Source organism: Danio aesculapii, chromosome 18 (assembly GCF_903798145.1).
Source record: "Danio aesculapii chromosome 18, fDanAes4.1, whole genome shotgun sequence".
NCBI classification, from domain to species: domain Eukaryota; kingdom Metazoa; phylum Chordata; class Actinopteri; order Cypriniformes; family Danionidae; genus Danio; species Danio aesculapii.
Window position 1 is genome coordinate 5,297,839 of NC_079452.1, and position 18,393 is coordinate 5,316,231.

Genomic DNA, 18,393 nt, shown 5'->3' on the forward strand with positions numbered 1-18,393 from the left:
AATGTATAGGTATCATTTATGCAGCTAGGTATTTATTTGGAGGCCCTCGAATTTCCTGGGGCCCTAAGCAGCTGCTTAACTTGCTTATTGGTTAAATCCGCCCCTGGTTATATGGAAGCCAACAATTCCGGGTTTCCAACATTGTTCGAAATATCTTATTTTTTGTTCAACAAAACAAAGAAACTCATAAAGGTCTGAAACACGTAAAGGGCCAGTAAATGACTGAATTTTCAGTTTTGGGTGAATGCTAATATTATTTTACATTGTTATATGGAAGTCAACGGTTTCAGGTTTCCAACATTTTTCAAAATATCTTATTTTTTGTTTAACAAAATAAAAAGACTCATAAAAGTTTGAAACAAGTAAAGGGTCAGTAAATGACTGAATTTTCAGTTTTGGGTGAATGATAATATTATTTTACATTGTTATATGGAAGTCAACGGTTTTAGGTTTCCAATATTTTCAAAGTATCTTATTTTGTGTTCAACAGAAGAAATAAATTCATAAAGGTTTGAAACAAACAAAAGATCAGTAAACGAATTTTCGGTTTAGGGTGAACTATCCCTTTAATTGCCTTTCTAAGTGACTTATTACCCGGTAATACTCTGTGCTGTCCACTAGAGCTTGCACATGTCACAAAACTACATCTCGCTCGCATACGGGGAACACTTTTTTTTTTATAAGACAAAGAATTACATGCATATCTTCTATCCTCCGCTCTCATTATGAGCGTCAAAGAGGACTGTGAGCTTTAGATAAACCAGTCCCCCCCCAAAACGCACAGCGCTCTCGCGTCCCCCTTGTCGCAGTGATGGTGGACTATATGGGCATTTTCACGAATGCGGCTCTTTTCTGGCACTTGGAGCGGCGTGACCACCGCACGTCCCACTGACTCGCGGATCTGTGCAGATGTCTGGTCCACTACCGACACCGGGCCACCTCCTCTGCAAACCCAAATGGCTGTTCGCGTCGCGGGGATCTGGAGAGATTTGCGCAGACTGAGCAGCAGCGTCCTGCGCTCCGGTGACTGGAGGAGAGGATGCTCGTGCACAGGGATGCGGAGCGTTAAACTCTCATCTTTAGCAATATTCCTACTTCTATTACACAACGCGCAGGCATCTGACGGTAAGGCGAGGTCTTTTATATTATACCGACACTTTAAAAAACTGCTTTTTTTTATTTAATTATTAAGAAAAGACCTTTTAGCAGTATTGTTGTCATCTTGTATGATGCTTATCAAGAAACTTATGTTTGTAATTTATTTACTAATTATTTATTATTATTATTATTATTATTATTATTATTATTTAATATGTATAAAAATAATAATAATAATAATTGTTATTATGATTAAATAAAATAATTATAATTTATATATTTATAATATAGCCAATGCTGCTAATATGGCATTAAAACATAAATAAAAAAATAAATAGTATAGCTGGTGATTATCTTGGACCCATAAGCAAAAATGTTTTACGATTTTTTTTTAAATTCATTCGATATTATTTATTTATTTATTTATTTGTGTTTGATAATTTATTACGTCTGTATTTGCGTGCAGTATTTGCCTCGAGATATTTAAATAACCAATAGGCCTACTGTTATTAGCGCTCATTCGAGATGTTTTGCATGCACATTCATTGCATGTGTCTAATTGCCAGTGCAATTACTTTGGCTTGACTTTACTGAAGTGTGTGTGTTTGTGTGATGTAATTGTTGGAGCGCACGTGAGCTAGCGTCCAGCAGTAACGCAGTGAAGTGTGTAGGCGCGCGCTGAAGAAGACTGCAGCTCCACACTCAAGATTGCAGCACCCTATTGTCTTTATAACACGCTTAAACACATATCTGTGCCTGACGTGGCTGCACACCGTTACATGCATCGTTTAATTGCATGCGATAGCTAACACTGCTGTCCCAAAGCGTGTAATCAGGACTAATTATGTGCTCATATTGCACAGTGGGCGTCATAAATCAACTGGTGCAAAGGAGCATTAAAAACTGTCCACAGCAGCACAGGCTGATTTTTTTAGATGCTGAGGTCTGCTGGTTTAGTAAATGCTGGGAGAGCAGCTGCAGAGATCCTGTATATCCTTTGTGAATGAACGTATGTTGTCTGGGGAATCAATGTTTTCAAATAAGCACCCACAGCAGGTGATTTGTAGCGTTATTTAGATGCCTTACCCAAATTTGATTATCCTTCATGCATGTGATCTCCTTCCTAAAATGCAGATAGCATATTGTTTCTACTAAAGACACAAAAACCGAGCTAGAATTAATAATATAAATGGGTCTAATATACTATTTAGAAAGTATATTTGAATTTTTTTTATTATATTCAGTGCAAATATTCAATAAAAAAATGGGATGAAACAACACAATTCTTGTTGTAGAAGCAAGTATGTTCAATCCATTTAAATTTGTAAACACTAATAAATTATTTTAATCCCTTCATGCTGTCCCAACACAAATCAATTGTGTGAAACTTAACATTTTTACAGTGTTTTAAAAGTAACAACAAAGTACTGGCAGCTGATTATGTGTTTATTTTTTTATTTATTTATTTGTTTATTTATTATTATTTTTTTTACCATGATTACATGACCAACATAAACCCTTGAGACATTGAGAGTGTGTTGTGTGACCATGTTCCTCTTCCACTGCCCCACACATTCTACAAATACAGGGTGATTCAAAAAGAATACAACTTTTGGGTTGATGTCAAGTGTCGAGTGTCTGGAGGGGGTCATATTGAACATCTGTGAACTTGTTTTATACTGAAAAAAAAAAAACTTTAAGTATTCTTCACATTGATAAATTACCCAATGTTCCATCATGTTTCTTTGATTAAATACAGATGTTCAAATCTGTGGTATTCTTTTTGAATCACTCTGTATGTTATATGATAATAACAAGCTGTAAATAGATGAAGAATTCAAATTTATTTTTAAATTTAAAAATTAAGATATGCTTCTAATTTTAGTAATTTAACAGGGTTTAAAGTTTTTACTAAGAAATTGGACATAATGTGTATTGGTATTAGTTTTGTGCTGAATGTCCTAGGTCCCAAGACATTACATTTTTTATAACATCTTATCTAAAATATTTACAATTACTACACACATATGATATATATATATATATATATATATATATATATATATATATATATATATATATATATATATATATATATATATATATATATATATATATATATATATATATATATATACTGTGTGTGTGTGGTACAGTGGCTCAGTGGTTAGCCTTATCGCCTCACAGCAAGAAGGTCATTGGTTCAAGTCCCAGCAGGGCCAAATTTCTGTGTGGAGTTTGCGTGTTCTGGCATGGGTTTCCTCTGGGTGCTCCAGTTTCAACCACAAGTCCAAAGACATGTGCTATAGGTCAATTGGATGAACTAAATTATATGAGTATGTATGTGAAAAAGTGTGCATGAGTGTTTCCCAGTACTGGGTTGCGGCTGGATGGGCATCCGCTGTGTAAAATAGTAGGCAGTTCATTATGCTGTGACAACCTCTGAAATATAGACTAAGCCGAAGGAAAATAGGTAACCAATCAGAGCTCATTTCACATTTAATAAGGAAGGGCTCATCAAAAAAAAAAAAAAAGAATATAAACAGGGGTGCATTTCCTAAAACCATCTTTAGGTAACTAAGATTCTAAGTTCTATTGTCACAAACATAGTTCAGCGATTCAACATTTCTCAAATCATAGTGTCAGTAAACTTGTGTGCGTATGCTGCAAACCTGCAAACGACATTTGTGTGACTAATCGTTGCAGAAAGGGTTGAATAAACTCTACCAAAAATACAATAAATAAACTTACTTGGTATTTTTGGCTAATAAGGTGGATTACTGCTTCATCCAGGTCTGTCTCTGTCAACAACTGCTGCTTATCTGACACATGAAAAGCAGGCACCTACATGGGAATGGTGGGCGAGAAGAACTAGCTCATTTGCATTTAAAGGCACAAGCTTCAAAAACCGCTACACTTTGCTCTGCCCGCAAAATGGGCATTTTCTGCATAGTATAATAAATAATCTAATGGGTATTTTGAGCTGAAACTTTGCAGGCACATTCTGGAGACACCAAAGATTTATTTTACATCTTGTAAAAGGGGTAAAATACGGGCCCTTTAAATAAAAGTGAAACCATCAACTAAAAGACTGACCTCCTTCATGTTTACAAATACAAGCAAAGTCGTTTAAACCTCGTTTCTGGTTAATAATGACAGAATTTATTATTTGTAGCATTTTAATATTTTTTATATATCCTTTACAGCACTTTTATGAATTTACCAGTCAAGTTGCTCCAGAAGTATTCTGGATACTGTGTGAAGGTGGCTATTGTCATGAGACCCCCAGGGGGTTCCATCCCTCTCTTTGGGAATCCGCAGGTCTAGGTGATCTGTAGGTTAAATCGTACTCTAATGGCTGATTTTTACTTCTGCGTCAAGCGCACGCGTATGCTACTGTGCAGCCTGATGTGCACCTCTCAAAAAATGTAACGACATGTCGCAGCGATGTGTACCACAAGCTCTGTGATTGGTCAACTTGGTATTGCTGACGAGTGTGGGTGGAGGTGAGAGCCACGCGAGCACGATGGAGCGAGTGTTTACAAGTGTGGAGTACAGTGAAGGAGCTCCGGATGGAGACTGTTGTTTTGTGTTTACCTTATGATTAGGGTTGTTGCACGCTTGCCAGTTCCACCTCAAAATGAGTGAGTTTGAGCCACTTCTACATTAAGGTAGTGTTCAGAAAAAACAAAACACCAGCGAAGAAACTCGACACAGAGGAACATAGACACTTACTGCCAGCTAGCAGTTCTGAAGTGTTATTGCACAGCAACACACACAGCGCTTAGAAGTATAAATGCATGGCTACGCATATTGCATGCGCCGTGGGTCGCAACAATCACTTGACGAAGAAGAATAAACCAGGCTTAAGCATTGCTTTGCAGATTTGCAGAAATGTAGCCAGTGCCCTCCAGTGGATTTCTATCTTAATCATGAAACGAAACGTATCTTGAGAAACATGCTTCGATAATGTTGGCTGTGGCACATATTTCCATTGAGCCTGGGCTGCTTTTAAAGGTCCCATACAAACGCACACACAGACAGTACAGAAACCTGGCCCAATTGTTCATGCACTGCTCTGCTGCACTCCATTACACAGCACTCTGTTGTAAAGATGACAAAAGGTTAAATTAAGTAAAACCTTTAGGCTGCTCTGCCTCAGCCATTTGCTGATGATTTATTTGAGATCTTCAGTCAAATTGAAGCAGGCAGGATCACAAAGGTATACACTCAAAAAATAGCATTTGCTGTTTGTTCAAACTACTTTTTTAAAATGAGTTGCAAAAACAGTTTTTAGGACAGCTTAGTTGTTTTATGTTCAATCTTAAACTTGTAAAAACTAGTCAGCTAACTTAAGTCCTTCATGTTGTCTCAACACAAATTGATTATGTGGATCCTAGCATTGTTTAAAGTGTAGAATGCAACTTCCAGTGTGAAGTATCAGTTTAATTTTGACAGAGGTAAGACTGCAGTAATAGAACATCTAATGAATGACAACAGTTTTACAATAGAATTCCAAAGTAAATATGAGACCAAATATAACTCCAGAAATGCTTCACAAATTCAACTCAAACATACCAGATCAATGTGTGAAGTTTATTTATAAACTGATTTTGAGAGGATCACATGCTTTTGATTGATCACATCTGGTCCTGCATCAGCAACGCATGATTCACCAATCAGATGATTCCTGACTCACTATAAATAACCAGAGTTTCTTACCTCAGTCATCTTTGTCTTGAAGAATCCTTCCTCCCACCCCTATTCCTCCCCCTTTCCCTGACAGGGTGGCACGGTGGCCCAGTGGTTAGCACTGTTGCCTCACAGCAGCTTGGCCAGTAGACATTTCTGTGCAGACTTTACATGTTCTCCCCGTGCTCACGTGGTTTTCCCCCAAGTGTCCGGTTTTGGAGTTACAGTGAGTAACTGGTACAGTGAGTAACTGGTAACAGTGTTGCCAGTGAATTACTGTCACTAAACCATTACAGTTACTAACTGGCAACAGTGTTGCCAGTTAATTACTGTAACAGAACCATTACAGTGAGTAGCTGGGAACAGTGTTGTCAGTTAATTACTGTAATAGAGCAGTAGCGGTAACAAACTGGAAACTGCTTACAATTAATTACTGTACTGTAGTGTTACAACTCACAGCATTATACTGCATACACATTAACGGTATGCCAAGTTGTTGTAGTGTTACTAAAATTAATCAGTATTCTTATGTGTTATTAAATTAGACAGCATATAAATTCTTCAGACAAATGTATTTTATTGTTTTGGCAGCAAAAACATATACAACAGAAAATGTACGACAAAATTAAAGAAATCAGCAGATATCAATACATTTTCTATTTATAATGAAAGAAAAAGGTTCAATTATTAAACAACACATGCAGTGTATATAGTACAGGTGTCAAACATTTACATTTTATCTTACATATTACTGAGGGCCACAGGTCTGCACAGTTCAGCGTTAACTCTAATTAAACACACTTGATCAAACTAACTGAGCCTTATTCGAAAAATCTACAGGTAATGTTGAAGCAGGGTGGGAACTAAACTCTGCTGGCTGCAGCCCTCCAGGTACTGAGTTTGACAACATTTAAGCAACTGTCAACATCTATCACTATCACATATCCAATAAAAATATATATTAATTAATTAATTTACAAACTCCATCCTAAGCAAAAAATAAAATAAAAAAATTGTTCAGCACTGATACTCATTTTTAAGTTTCAAATAATTAAAAAAAGAACATATCAATAGATCACACACATACTCTAGATATGGTTAAAAACATGTTTGTCAAAAAATAGGCTCACACATCAATTCTCATTAAAAAGTTTTAAATAATTATACAAACAAAAATAAAGTTGGCATTACAGAGATCTTATTATTATTTTCTTTAAAAAGTTCAAGAAAACAAACGTTTCTATTGTCCTTATGAATTCATAATTGGCAACAGCTCTGAAAAATACTTGGCAACAAATTCACAACCTGGGACCTGATAGTAGAGGTTTGCGAATCTTAACTGAGGAGATTGGAATTTAATGGTTTTTATGTATATAAAATCTGCTTATTTGCCAAAAAAGACTGTACATTATGGAAATAGGCAATATCCATTGAATAAATATACTTAAATAAGAGTAATGTTAGAAGTTATATAAGGAGAGATGAACTAGCTAACAATGTAGCTTTCAAGTACACAGTTCAAGACAACAACAATATAACTTAATGCACAGACTTACTTTAGAAACCCTTAAAAACATTTAAACACATTTTATTTACTCATTGTAGATTCTAATTTATGGCTTAAAACATCAGCCTCTGCATCTGAACTGTTAAACAGAGAATGGAGCACTTGGAAGTAAACAAATCAAACACCTGGCTCCCTTAAAGGGCCAACATATTCTGAAAACTTTTTTTGCATTATTTTGTGTTTAGAATTAGACCAACATCCTGTATATGTGTGTGTTAATGTTTAAATCATTGTTTTCTGCATTAAGATAAATGCACTATTCTAAATATATATATCACCATAAAGCATCAGAGTAGATGGCACAGTAATGGATGAACAGTTATTTACTGTTTATTATCACAGTTACTACCTTTAATGGCTACATAAAGTAAATTACTGTAATTTAGTTTTTGCACTACACAATTTCATACAAATCCTGCTCGTTTTACAGTAAAATACTGTTTCCTTTTATTACAGCAAAACACTGGCTATTTTACAGCTATTTATTGCATAATCTACAGTAAGAGTTTACAGTATAGGAGACATTCCTTCATTCATGTCTCTCCCCTTGGTGAACTGGGTAAAGTCAATTAAATATTATGAGGATTGCTTATAATGATGCTCACTTGTGATGGTGCGTTAATGTATTTGTTTATTGAATAATGTGGTATGGGACTACTGGCAGTGTGCCAATATGAGACACTATTAATGAATGCTTAAAAAGGATAAACTCAAAGGATGAATCATTGTCAACAATACGTAAAGAGTTCAGATGCAGAAGTGCCATCTGAAATATTATTCTAAAATTAGCATTTTTTTTTTCTCTCTGCCTTATGTTTATCTTCAGTTATTTCACTTTAAAGGCAATGAAAATAACCTATGTATTACCTTACACTACCTGACTAAAGTCTTGTCACCTATCCAAGTTCCAAGTAGGCACAACAAATAATAACTTGCCTTCTAGTTGATCGTTTGGTATCAGAAGTGCCTTATATGAAAGGCAAAGGCCTCTAGATTATGCTTATTTTACCAAAATAAAATATGATCATGCCTTGATTTTTTTTTATTATTTAATTAGGACAGTAAAGTCTGACTTTGCTTAGACAAAAGTCTTGTCACTTCACAGAAATATTGTACAGTACAGAATATAAAGTCATGGTGCAGAGGAAAAAGAATTCATATTGTGTATGACTCCCATGAGCTTGGAGGACTGCATCCATACATCACTGCAATGACTCAAATAACTTCATAATAAAGTCATCTGGAATGGCAAAGAAAGCGTTCTTGCAGGAAAAAAATCATTATTATGGACAATGAGTGCACCACGGTTGGACGTGAAACAGTAATAAAAGGGGCACTTGGCTTTATGAAGAGCCAGTTGAATTCCTTCAGTGTGCAAGAAACTGACAGCGAGACTTACCATTTGAGCCAGAGCGAGCTGAGCTTCCTAGATTTACTCCTATCAGAGCAGCACATCTGCATTTCTGTATTGATGTTCATCCCATAAGACCCTGTCTCCTTCTGAACTGTCAAAGCTCTCCCCAGACTGTTATAAACAGCACACTATCCCTCGGGCCACTGCAGGGCTAAATCAGGTTATGCCGCATGGCCTGCCCTGTGGCTCAGAACGTTTATCTTTCCCGAGACATTCATGCAGCCCCCAAAGTGCTGATGTACAATGCCTCTTAAAATTCTAACTTTGCCCTTTCACTTAATGGAGATAAACCGACGTAATCAGCAACACAGAACAGCAACACAAGTGATAAATCTATATTATTGTTAGGAAGGACTGGTGTGGTTAGATAGGGCAGAGATCTAAATCACTGTTATTAAAAGTCTAGTAAATAACAATTAGTGATAGGCTGATACAGGCAAAACCAAAACATATTCAGACACCTTTAACCTTTCTCTTATTGTCAACAGTTTGTTCCAAATGCTAATAAAATATGACAAGAACTCTATTATTCACTGAATTCATTCTTCATTAAACTGTCAGAACAAATTTATCTTGATGATTTAGACAGAAAGGATCACAATCTACCAAAAATAATTCAGATATCTGTTAGTATGATAATATTTCACAGCTAGCAGTTCATGCTAACCTTGGGCCGTATTCACAACACATTTTAAGGCTACTTAAACTCCTAACTTGCCAATTTAGGAAAAGTAATGGGCATGTTCTCATACTCTCATACATTTTTGTTCCAAAATTAGTTCTCAAAACCTTTTAAAACTAGTTCATAATAGGCATAGCAATAATCTCAACCCTGCTCCTACCTTTAGCTTAGGATTTCTCTCTATTGACCTTATTCTGCGATGCGGAAGTACGCTCGGTTTTGTGTTCGTTTTAGAGCAGTGGTCTCAAACTCAATTCCTGGAGAGCCACAGCTCTGCATAGTTTAACTCCAACCACCTCCAACTCACACCTGCTTAATACTTTCTAGTAGTCTTTAACACCTTGATTAGTTGTATTAGCTACAGTATGTTTGATTAGGGTTGGAACAAGACTGTGCAGAGCTGCGACCATCCAGGAATCGAGTTTGAAACCTTTGTTTTAGAACTTCTGATTCAGTTGCCTATGGGAGAAATGGCTAGGAATAATAAATGGCAGAACGGTCAAACTGCTTGCTCTACAAACAAGTGTGTTCATAACTATACATAAAAAATAGAATAACGCAATAAGAAAATATCTGTTTGCAACATGAAGCTTTATAATGTGTTTATTTTAACATCTAGAAATCAATGGAAGTGAATGAGAGCAGAAGTCCAAAGGAGGTCCAAAAGATTCCAATGGATGCACCCACTGTCCGTCAATATTAAGGTCAACAGAAAAAGTTGTCTTAGCACCTTTCTTTTAAAAGTAACTCTTAGCTAAATATCGTTATTATAGAGAACTCTTAGTGGTAAGATAAAATGTTTTGTAAATATGGTTGCTGAATGTCAGTGTTTTCAGATTTAGTTCTTGGACTGTTTTTAAGGTATAGCACATTAAACTGTTTGCTTTCCACATTCTGACATTCTTGTTTTATTGTGTTTGTGAATACACCTTTCCTACCACAATTATTTTGTGTGATTTTCTTAACACTAACCTCTTGCACAACTAAAATCTGACATATTTTAAATGGTGTGTCCAGCTTTTGATGGCAGACCTTCATTGAATTATCGTTGAATCAACAGAAGAAACAGTCCAGAATACAGAGGCAGTGATAAATGTTAATGAGATAATTTAGTCATTAACTAGAGCTACGGTCACACTGGACTTTTCACCCCATAGACTTCCATTTGTATGCACGCAAATGCATCAGACCGGAAACGCAATTATGTGTATCAAGTTTCGCAGTTTACTGCGTTGCAAAGTTCAAGCTTGGTGAACTCTGACCTGCGAAATCGCATCAATAACTGAGTGAAACAAATCGAGGATCAAAACATGACCTTCTCTGAACAGAAATTTAAAACATGGCCTTTTTTCACAACGCCATATGACAGAATTTTGCACGCACAAACTCTAGTGTGACCGCAGCTCAAGTGTTATTAGCTGCGTCTCAAATGGCACACTATACACTATGCACTCATGCACTATGTACTTATGCACTTACACACTCAACAGCATAGTATATGTATGTAGTGTCGTCCCAAATGGAACACTAATGGTTTTTTTACTAAACTGAAATTCAAACCGTTTCCCTGATGTTTGACGGTTGCCAAATCAGTGAAATAAATGACCAAACTATTAAATAATACCTGCCATGAGTATAACCTCATTCACCATCTGGAGGCGCTATAATTAATCTCGTAGGAGAATTTTGCTTTAACCATCCAAAATAAATAAAGTAATCCAACATGTGCGCCCGATAGCTCCGCCCCTTCCGCTTCGTGAGCAAACCTGCGGTTGCTGAGTGTATGAAGTTTCCATCATTCCACACTTCATTTAACCGGCTGAATGAGTGCATCATCTGGGTAATTAAAGTGCACTTATTATTTTCAGAGTTTTCAGTGTGAACCCACTATGGCGTAGAATAGTGCATAAGTATGCGATTTGGGACGCGGCTATTGAGAATTGATGATAAACACATGATCAGACACTTCTTAACAAACATACTATATGTGTGGGTCTAGTGAGGACTTTTTGAGGGCTAGGTGAGGGCAAGATGATTGGCCAGCAGTGAAGAGCCAGTGACCGTCCATATTGCCCATGCCTCAATCCGCCACTGCATCTGATGTATCTCTGTCTATGCTGCCATTTCATATTAATTTAACATACTTTTTTTTTTTTTGTCTTAAAGGAGACCTATTATGCAAAAATCAGTTGTGTGGTTGGTGAATATAGCCAGCTTCTAATGGTAAAAATGTATTAATTTAGTTTTTTTATAATCACACTTCATAAAACTAAAAACTGTCTGTAGAAATACTTTGATTTACATTTGCCCTTTGTACACATGATCACAGAGGTAAAGCCCCGCCCATTAGCCACAATCTCTCCCTCATTATTTGTTTGGTATTTTGAGCTGAAACACTCTAGGGACATCAGAGACTTATTTTACATCTTGTAAAATGGCAAATAGGTCCTCTTCAATGATTAATTACAGGTCAAAATAGAATGTCCTTTTCACGTTTGAATAGCTAGTCCATCAGAAAAACACACAGGAAGTGAGCAGGTGTAAACAGCTCCATAAGGATGTAATTTATTATAATTACAAGATATTGGTTACACAATTTTATAGTCCCCTTTTGACAGCCTTCCAATTATAAGTTACCACTCAGAGTATAAACCCGTTTAACAAGATAGCACAAGATGCATTTCACGGTCATAAGTATTTAAAATTTAGATTTTATTGTATTTTTTTAGAAAGGAATGTTACTTCGTGTTAATTAACCTTTGCATCAAATTACAAACAAATAATTATTGCTTATGCAAGGAGTTTCTAAAAGAGGGTCTATGAGTGGGACAGTTAAATTTGACATTCCCTTGTTTGGCAGCCTTCATCAGTCTGACACATTTGTTTTTCTTATCTTTTTTTGAAAGTTGTTAATACACTATCATGGATATTTTATTTAATTATTTGAGCAAATAGAAATATAAAAAAAATAAATAAATAAATAAAAAGATTTGTGGTACTCTTCCATTCACTGCACTTTACCCAACAAAGCTTTAGTTTAACCAACTTTGATGACTGCGGAAAGATTTGGAAATGTGAAAAGGGTCCATTAGTAAACTTGGTTAGAGTTACCATTATTATAAGTACAGCAGAATGACATAGTTGAAAGTTACTTTCTAAAAAGGACCATCCATATAAGTGAAGTTTATTTATAAACTAATTTTGAGAGGATTACGTGCTTATGATTGACCACAGCTGGTCCTGCGTTAGCAACGCATGATTCACCAATCGAATAATTCCTAATTTACTATAAATAAGTGTCTTACTTCAGTCATCTTCTTCTTGAAGAATCCCTCCTTCCACCCCTACTTCTCCCCCATTCCCTGACAGGGGGCATGGCGGCTCAGTGGTTAGCACTGTTGCCTCACAGCAAGAATGTCACTGGTTTAAAAGACTTTAAATATTTCACTGCTGTAGGCCAAATCATCTTTTTTTGTTAAATAATTTGTTTATAAAGGCTAGATTTTTTACATAGTTTTATTTTCGACCATTTTCATCCAGACCTTTTATGGCTCATTTCCACTGACTGGTACAGTAAGGTACAGTACTGGTCGGTACGGGTCACCTTTATCAAGCTTTCCTTTCCATTGCTAAAAGGGTGCTCTTTTGGTGGGTGTGGTGTATGACAGAAAGTTTTAGATGAAGTCATTTTCGCTCAAGAAAATGTCTTCAGTTAAGCTGTACAGGTCGCTCACATATCATATGAAAATCACTTCTCACAAAACAGATGCTTTATATACATAAATACTTAAATGTTTATTACTAACTTTTCTATAAACATGAGTTGATTATAACTGCAGATCAAAGACAGTGCAAAACAGCCTACTGTATCGTTTGTAATTATATAAAATAAATAAATAAATGAACATATATGAACACATACAGACCCTTACAGTCTCCGATATGTTAACATTTACAGAAGAACTACACACAGCAGACATTTAGTCTTGATTTAGGTTCAAAAACAACATTAAATATAGCCCTCAGTCAGTGTAAACCTCTCATGATTAAATGTGTTTTTAATCTTCAGCAGCACGTGTAGCCTCTTGTTAGAAAATAATTCCATCATTCCGAGTTCATAATAGTCCAAAAGGTGATGATAATAGTTAAACATGGCAGTTTGTTCACGTTTGCTGAAAAAATAATGTGCTCCTTTTTTCCGGCTTCTTCGTTTTTTTCGCATGTCACTCTCGCGTTTGTCAGCTTGTGACAGGATCGGGTTTCAAAAGTACGTCAATAATCAAGCGCAGGTTATTATCATCAGCACAAGAAGTTTGTTATTTCAGATATAGACGCGCGGCGAGCGCAAGCAAGAAAGCAAAACCACTCGCGCTTCAGACTGGCTCGTAAAAACTACGGGGCATAGGGTAGACTCTGCTCTTCTTTTTGGCTTTGTGGCTGTTCATCAAGATGACAACAAGGTGTGTTTGAGCCCGGGTTGACCATGGCTTGTTATTATATGTATATTTAATTACGCTGTAATCTCTTGGCTGTGTATTTTCAACATTGCAGGTCCTTTGTTTTCATTCTGGCTTGTTGCGCGAGTGAATGACGTATCTCTGTAAACCAATTCAGCTGCACATCTAGCTCCGCCTTTTGGCATTCTTTCTCGTGTTTGGTACCCTTTCGAAAGGGTGACGCAAAAGCGGTACGGTACAGTTCGGTTTGGTACGTCTTTTGACAGTTTTGACCATACCACTCAGTGGAAACGGGCCATTACTGTATACAGCTCCAAATATGATTTAAATGAAATATTTTTAGTGAATAACCAAATATTAACTCAAATAAATCTTACAGACTTGTAATATAATAGTCATCACTAATTGTGCCACGGCCATAATGTTATCAAATTGAGATAAATAATTATTCTATAAAATAGATCTAAAATAATTTATATATTTATAAAATAGTTTAATCCTGTCAAGCCGTTTATTCAGAAATTTAAAAGTAACATTGATCTATCTAGCTTTTTCTGTGAAATTAACACTGAAAGTGTAGCTCACTTATTTTGGGAATTTCCAATTGTTCAATCTTTTTGGATTAATGTTATTGGATTAATAAATAAATCTTACAAGCCCCGAGGTGTCGTACCTGACAGCCTCGTTTTCAGATCCGCCCCTGCAGCCGTGATTTTAGTCGAAAGCAACTAATCTCTGCAGAGCTGCGGACCTCCAGAAATTTGAAAACCCTGCTCTATAGAAATGATGTTCATTTTAAGAAGTACTGTATACTTGCATACTGTGTTTATTAAGCATAATTTATATAGTAAGCATCCTAACGTATTGATATACATGTAAGTGCACTACTTAAATACCGCTTGGGACTAAATTGGTCCACTTTTATTATATAAAGGTATACTTACATGTATACATTAAAGTGCAACAGTACAGTAGTAAACTTTAAGTGCACAAGCAGTCCACAATTATTTGTATTTTTCATTTGTACTGCAAGTAAAAATACTAGTAATTTATTCTTGTAATATTTGTAGCAGGGTGGCACGGTGGCTCAGTGGTTAGCACTGTCGCCTCACAGCAAGAAGGTCGCTGGTTCGAGTCCTGGTTGTGCCAGTTGGCATTTCTATGTGGAGTTTGCATGTTCTCCCTGTGTTTGTGTGGGTCTCATCCCGATGCTCCAGTTTCCCCCACAGTCTAAAGAAATGCATTATAGGTGAATTAAATTGACTACATTGGCCGTAGTGTATGAGTGAATGAGTGTGTATGGGTGTTTCCCAGTACTGGGTTGCAGCTGGAAGGGCATTCGCTGTGTAAAACATATGCTGGATAAGTTGACGGTTCATTCCACTGGTGGCCACTGATGAATAAAGGGACTAAGCTAAAGGAAAATGAATGAATGAATTAATTAATATTTGTAGTACAGATTTAATCCTTCTATGTAGGTACACACACACTTGTACAGCTGTATTTTTGGAAATTTCTAATAGATGTAATGATTTGTATACTGTGCAGACAAATTGTATTCTATTGCCCTACCCTAGTGGTTCTCAATTCTGGTCCTGCACCACCCCATTGCACATTTTGTTTCCATTCCTTACTTTTAACCCATTAACAGAGAGATCCATGAACTGATCCTTGTTTGTCAAATAAAAGAAACATACTAAATGTGCAGGGCGGGGACCCCGAGGACCAGAATTGAGAACCACTCACCTTCCCCAACCCTACCCCTAAACCCAACCCTCACACGAAAATCTTCATCTTTACATTTTCAAAATACTTCATTATACAGTCAAACCCAAAAGTTTTTATACCCGGGGTTATGAGTAATTTCAGGCTTGAGTTTATGTGATTCATGAACTACTTTCCTCATGGGGACAATACATTTTTTTCTACACTTCTGGGGATATTTGTAATACACTTTAAAAATTGATTAGTTGACTTAAAAAAGAGAGAAAACTCATTGTCTTATACTTATTAAATAAACAAACTATGTGCATAATTATGAAAGTGAAGTCAATCGGTTTACTAACTTTAAGTGAAATCAACTTGTTGCTAATAAGGCAACCACTTTACTCACTTTTTTAAAGTAAAGCAACTAATCACTTTTTACCTTGTACAAGGTGCACACACAAACATTAAAACACACATATTGGTATTGGTGGTTTCCAGGGACTCTCCATAGATATATTGTATTTTATACAGCAAAAAAAAAAAAAAAAAAGGAATTTCTTACATTTATATAGCGCTTTTCTAGACATTCAAATTGCTTTACACATTGGAGGGAATCTCCTAATCCACCACCAGTGTGCAGCATCCACCACACCAGGATGACACAACAGCAGCCATATTGCAACAGACCACACACAAGGAGATTGGTGGAGAGGAGACAGAGTGATGAAGCCAATTATGATATGGGGATGGTTGGGAGGCCATGATGAACAGAGGCCAGTGGGCAATTTTGTCCAGAGTTAAACCCCTACTTTTTTTCAAAGGACATCCTGGGATTTTTAATGACCACAGGGAGTCTAGACCTCGGTTTAACATCTCATCCAAAAGACGGTGCTTACTGAGAAGTATAGAGTCCCCATTAATATACTGAGGCATTATGACCCACACAGTCCACAGGTTGAGCACCCCCTAGCTGCTGTTGAGCCCTTGAGCACATCCTAGCTGCTGGATGAATGTAATCCTGGGTCATACTCATGTCATTATATATATATAAAAAAAAACTGTCCTTGAAACGCCAGTTTACACACACAAACACATACAACTACAACCTTCAAGCCAGGGGTAAAGGCAGCACCTAAATCTCCTTCAGATGTAGCAGATAGCTATCAGGATTCAGTTCAGCTGTTAAACTCTGCAGTGGTCATGGATATATCTAACATTCTCACAGAATATCTAACTGCTTCAGGCCTGTTCTCTCACTCAAACTCAGCAAGGTATCAAAGTAGGATAAAGTTCTGATGGATTTTTTTTAAAAAAATCTTATTTAGGTCAGTGTACTGTGGCACAGATTTCACTTGTGCTGATGTGCAGTACCTTCATGAGAGAGTCTCTCTGCTTAGATCAAGGTAGATCTAGTTTCTGTCGCTAATCTGTACTTTGCTTTTTGATCCCATTTTCCATCATCCATTGACATGAATTTATTAATTAATGTCTGTTAACCTATTGCTGCTGCCAATATTAATCTATTGCTATTGCCCATATTATGGATTTTGATAACGTGAACAACTTTGTGCAAGCATATTTTGAATTTTAGATACTTTGCAGTTCTTAATTGAGTATAACAACAAATACGCCAGTATTCATTTGAATCCAGATACTCCTAAAGATCCAAAGCTGATATATTTTTAGTTCAAATGCAAAAGCCTGTAGGTGTCATCTGAAATTTTATTTTAACAAAAGAGCATTTTCTCAGGTTCCTATGTTTATTTTCAGTTATTTCACTTTAAAGGCAGTGAAAATAACCTATTCATCACCATAATAGTGAAATAACAGATCATAAACACAGGATCCTGAAAAAATGCTCATTTTAAAAAGGCACTTACAGGCATTTGCATCTAAACTCTTCAGATTTTAAAGCAGGCTCTTCACTCAGTACCCCGATCTATGTCACAGTGTAAATTTGCATTTATTAACCTAGATCAGTGTTGATTTCTAAATATACTAATCAGGCCCCTAGACTGCAACTAAATGGTTGCAATTTGCTTATTTTTCTGAATAAATGAATAAATGTTGTTAGATGTCATGCTGGTGCAGCTACCAGTTTCCTTAACTCATAGCAATACAATTCTCTTCTGTATAAAGACAAATGTGGCAGAGGCAGAATTAAACTATAGAATATTATATATATTTATATATATATATATATATATATATATATATATATATATATATATATATATATATATATATATATATATATATATATATTATTTATTATATATTTCATATATATTAGTTTTAAGGATATCTATAAGCTAGTGTGCTTCATAACAGTTACAATATGTGCGTTTAGAAGATATAAAAATGATATAAACATCCAAAGCTTGTCATTTCTTCCTAAATGGATCAACAATTTTTTTTTCAAGTCACCTCATACTTCCGTTTTTCATCAAATATTGACCAATCAAATGCTCTCAAGTATCTCACATGCCCCGCCCCCTTCAAGATGCTTCTCATTTGCTTTTCAGTTCATGTGCTTGAACTCATCTACTCTCACTGACAGAGCTGTGAAAAAAAAACAAAATGCTTTTGGCTGATTTTAAAAAGGGGAGAAGCTACTCTTTGTCCCACCCTCTCTTGATGTTTCAATTGTGATTATGTTGCACATTGAACAAAGTTCCTTTAAGGCAAGTCATTTCACTTGGTGATCATCTTTGAAAAGGCTCGGCATTCTGTTTGAATGGGGAAACATCAAATTCTCCAAAAGTGTTTTGCAGGC

At 36.0% G+C, this 18,393-nt stretch overlaps 1 protein-coding gene across 2 annotated transcripts in view; it reads left to right on the plus strand.

Moving 5' to 3' along the window:
* The first annotated feature begins 710 nt into the window (after positions 1–710).
* The window catches only part of kiaa1549lb (KIAA1549-like b), a 142,577-nt gene continuing 124,894 nt past the window's right edge, over positions 711–18,393 (plus strand). For both annotated transcript variants that reach the window (XM_056478795.1, XM_056478796.1), the window contains exon 1: positions 711–1,125. In XM_056478795.1, coding sequence (XP_056334770.1) covers positions 840–1,125 — 286 coding nt within the window. In that variant the 5' untranslated portion in view covers positions 711–839. The remainder of the gene's footprint in view (positions 1,126–18,393) is intronic.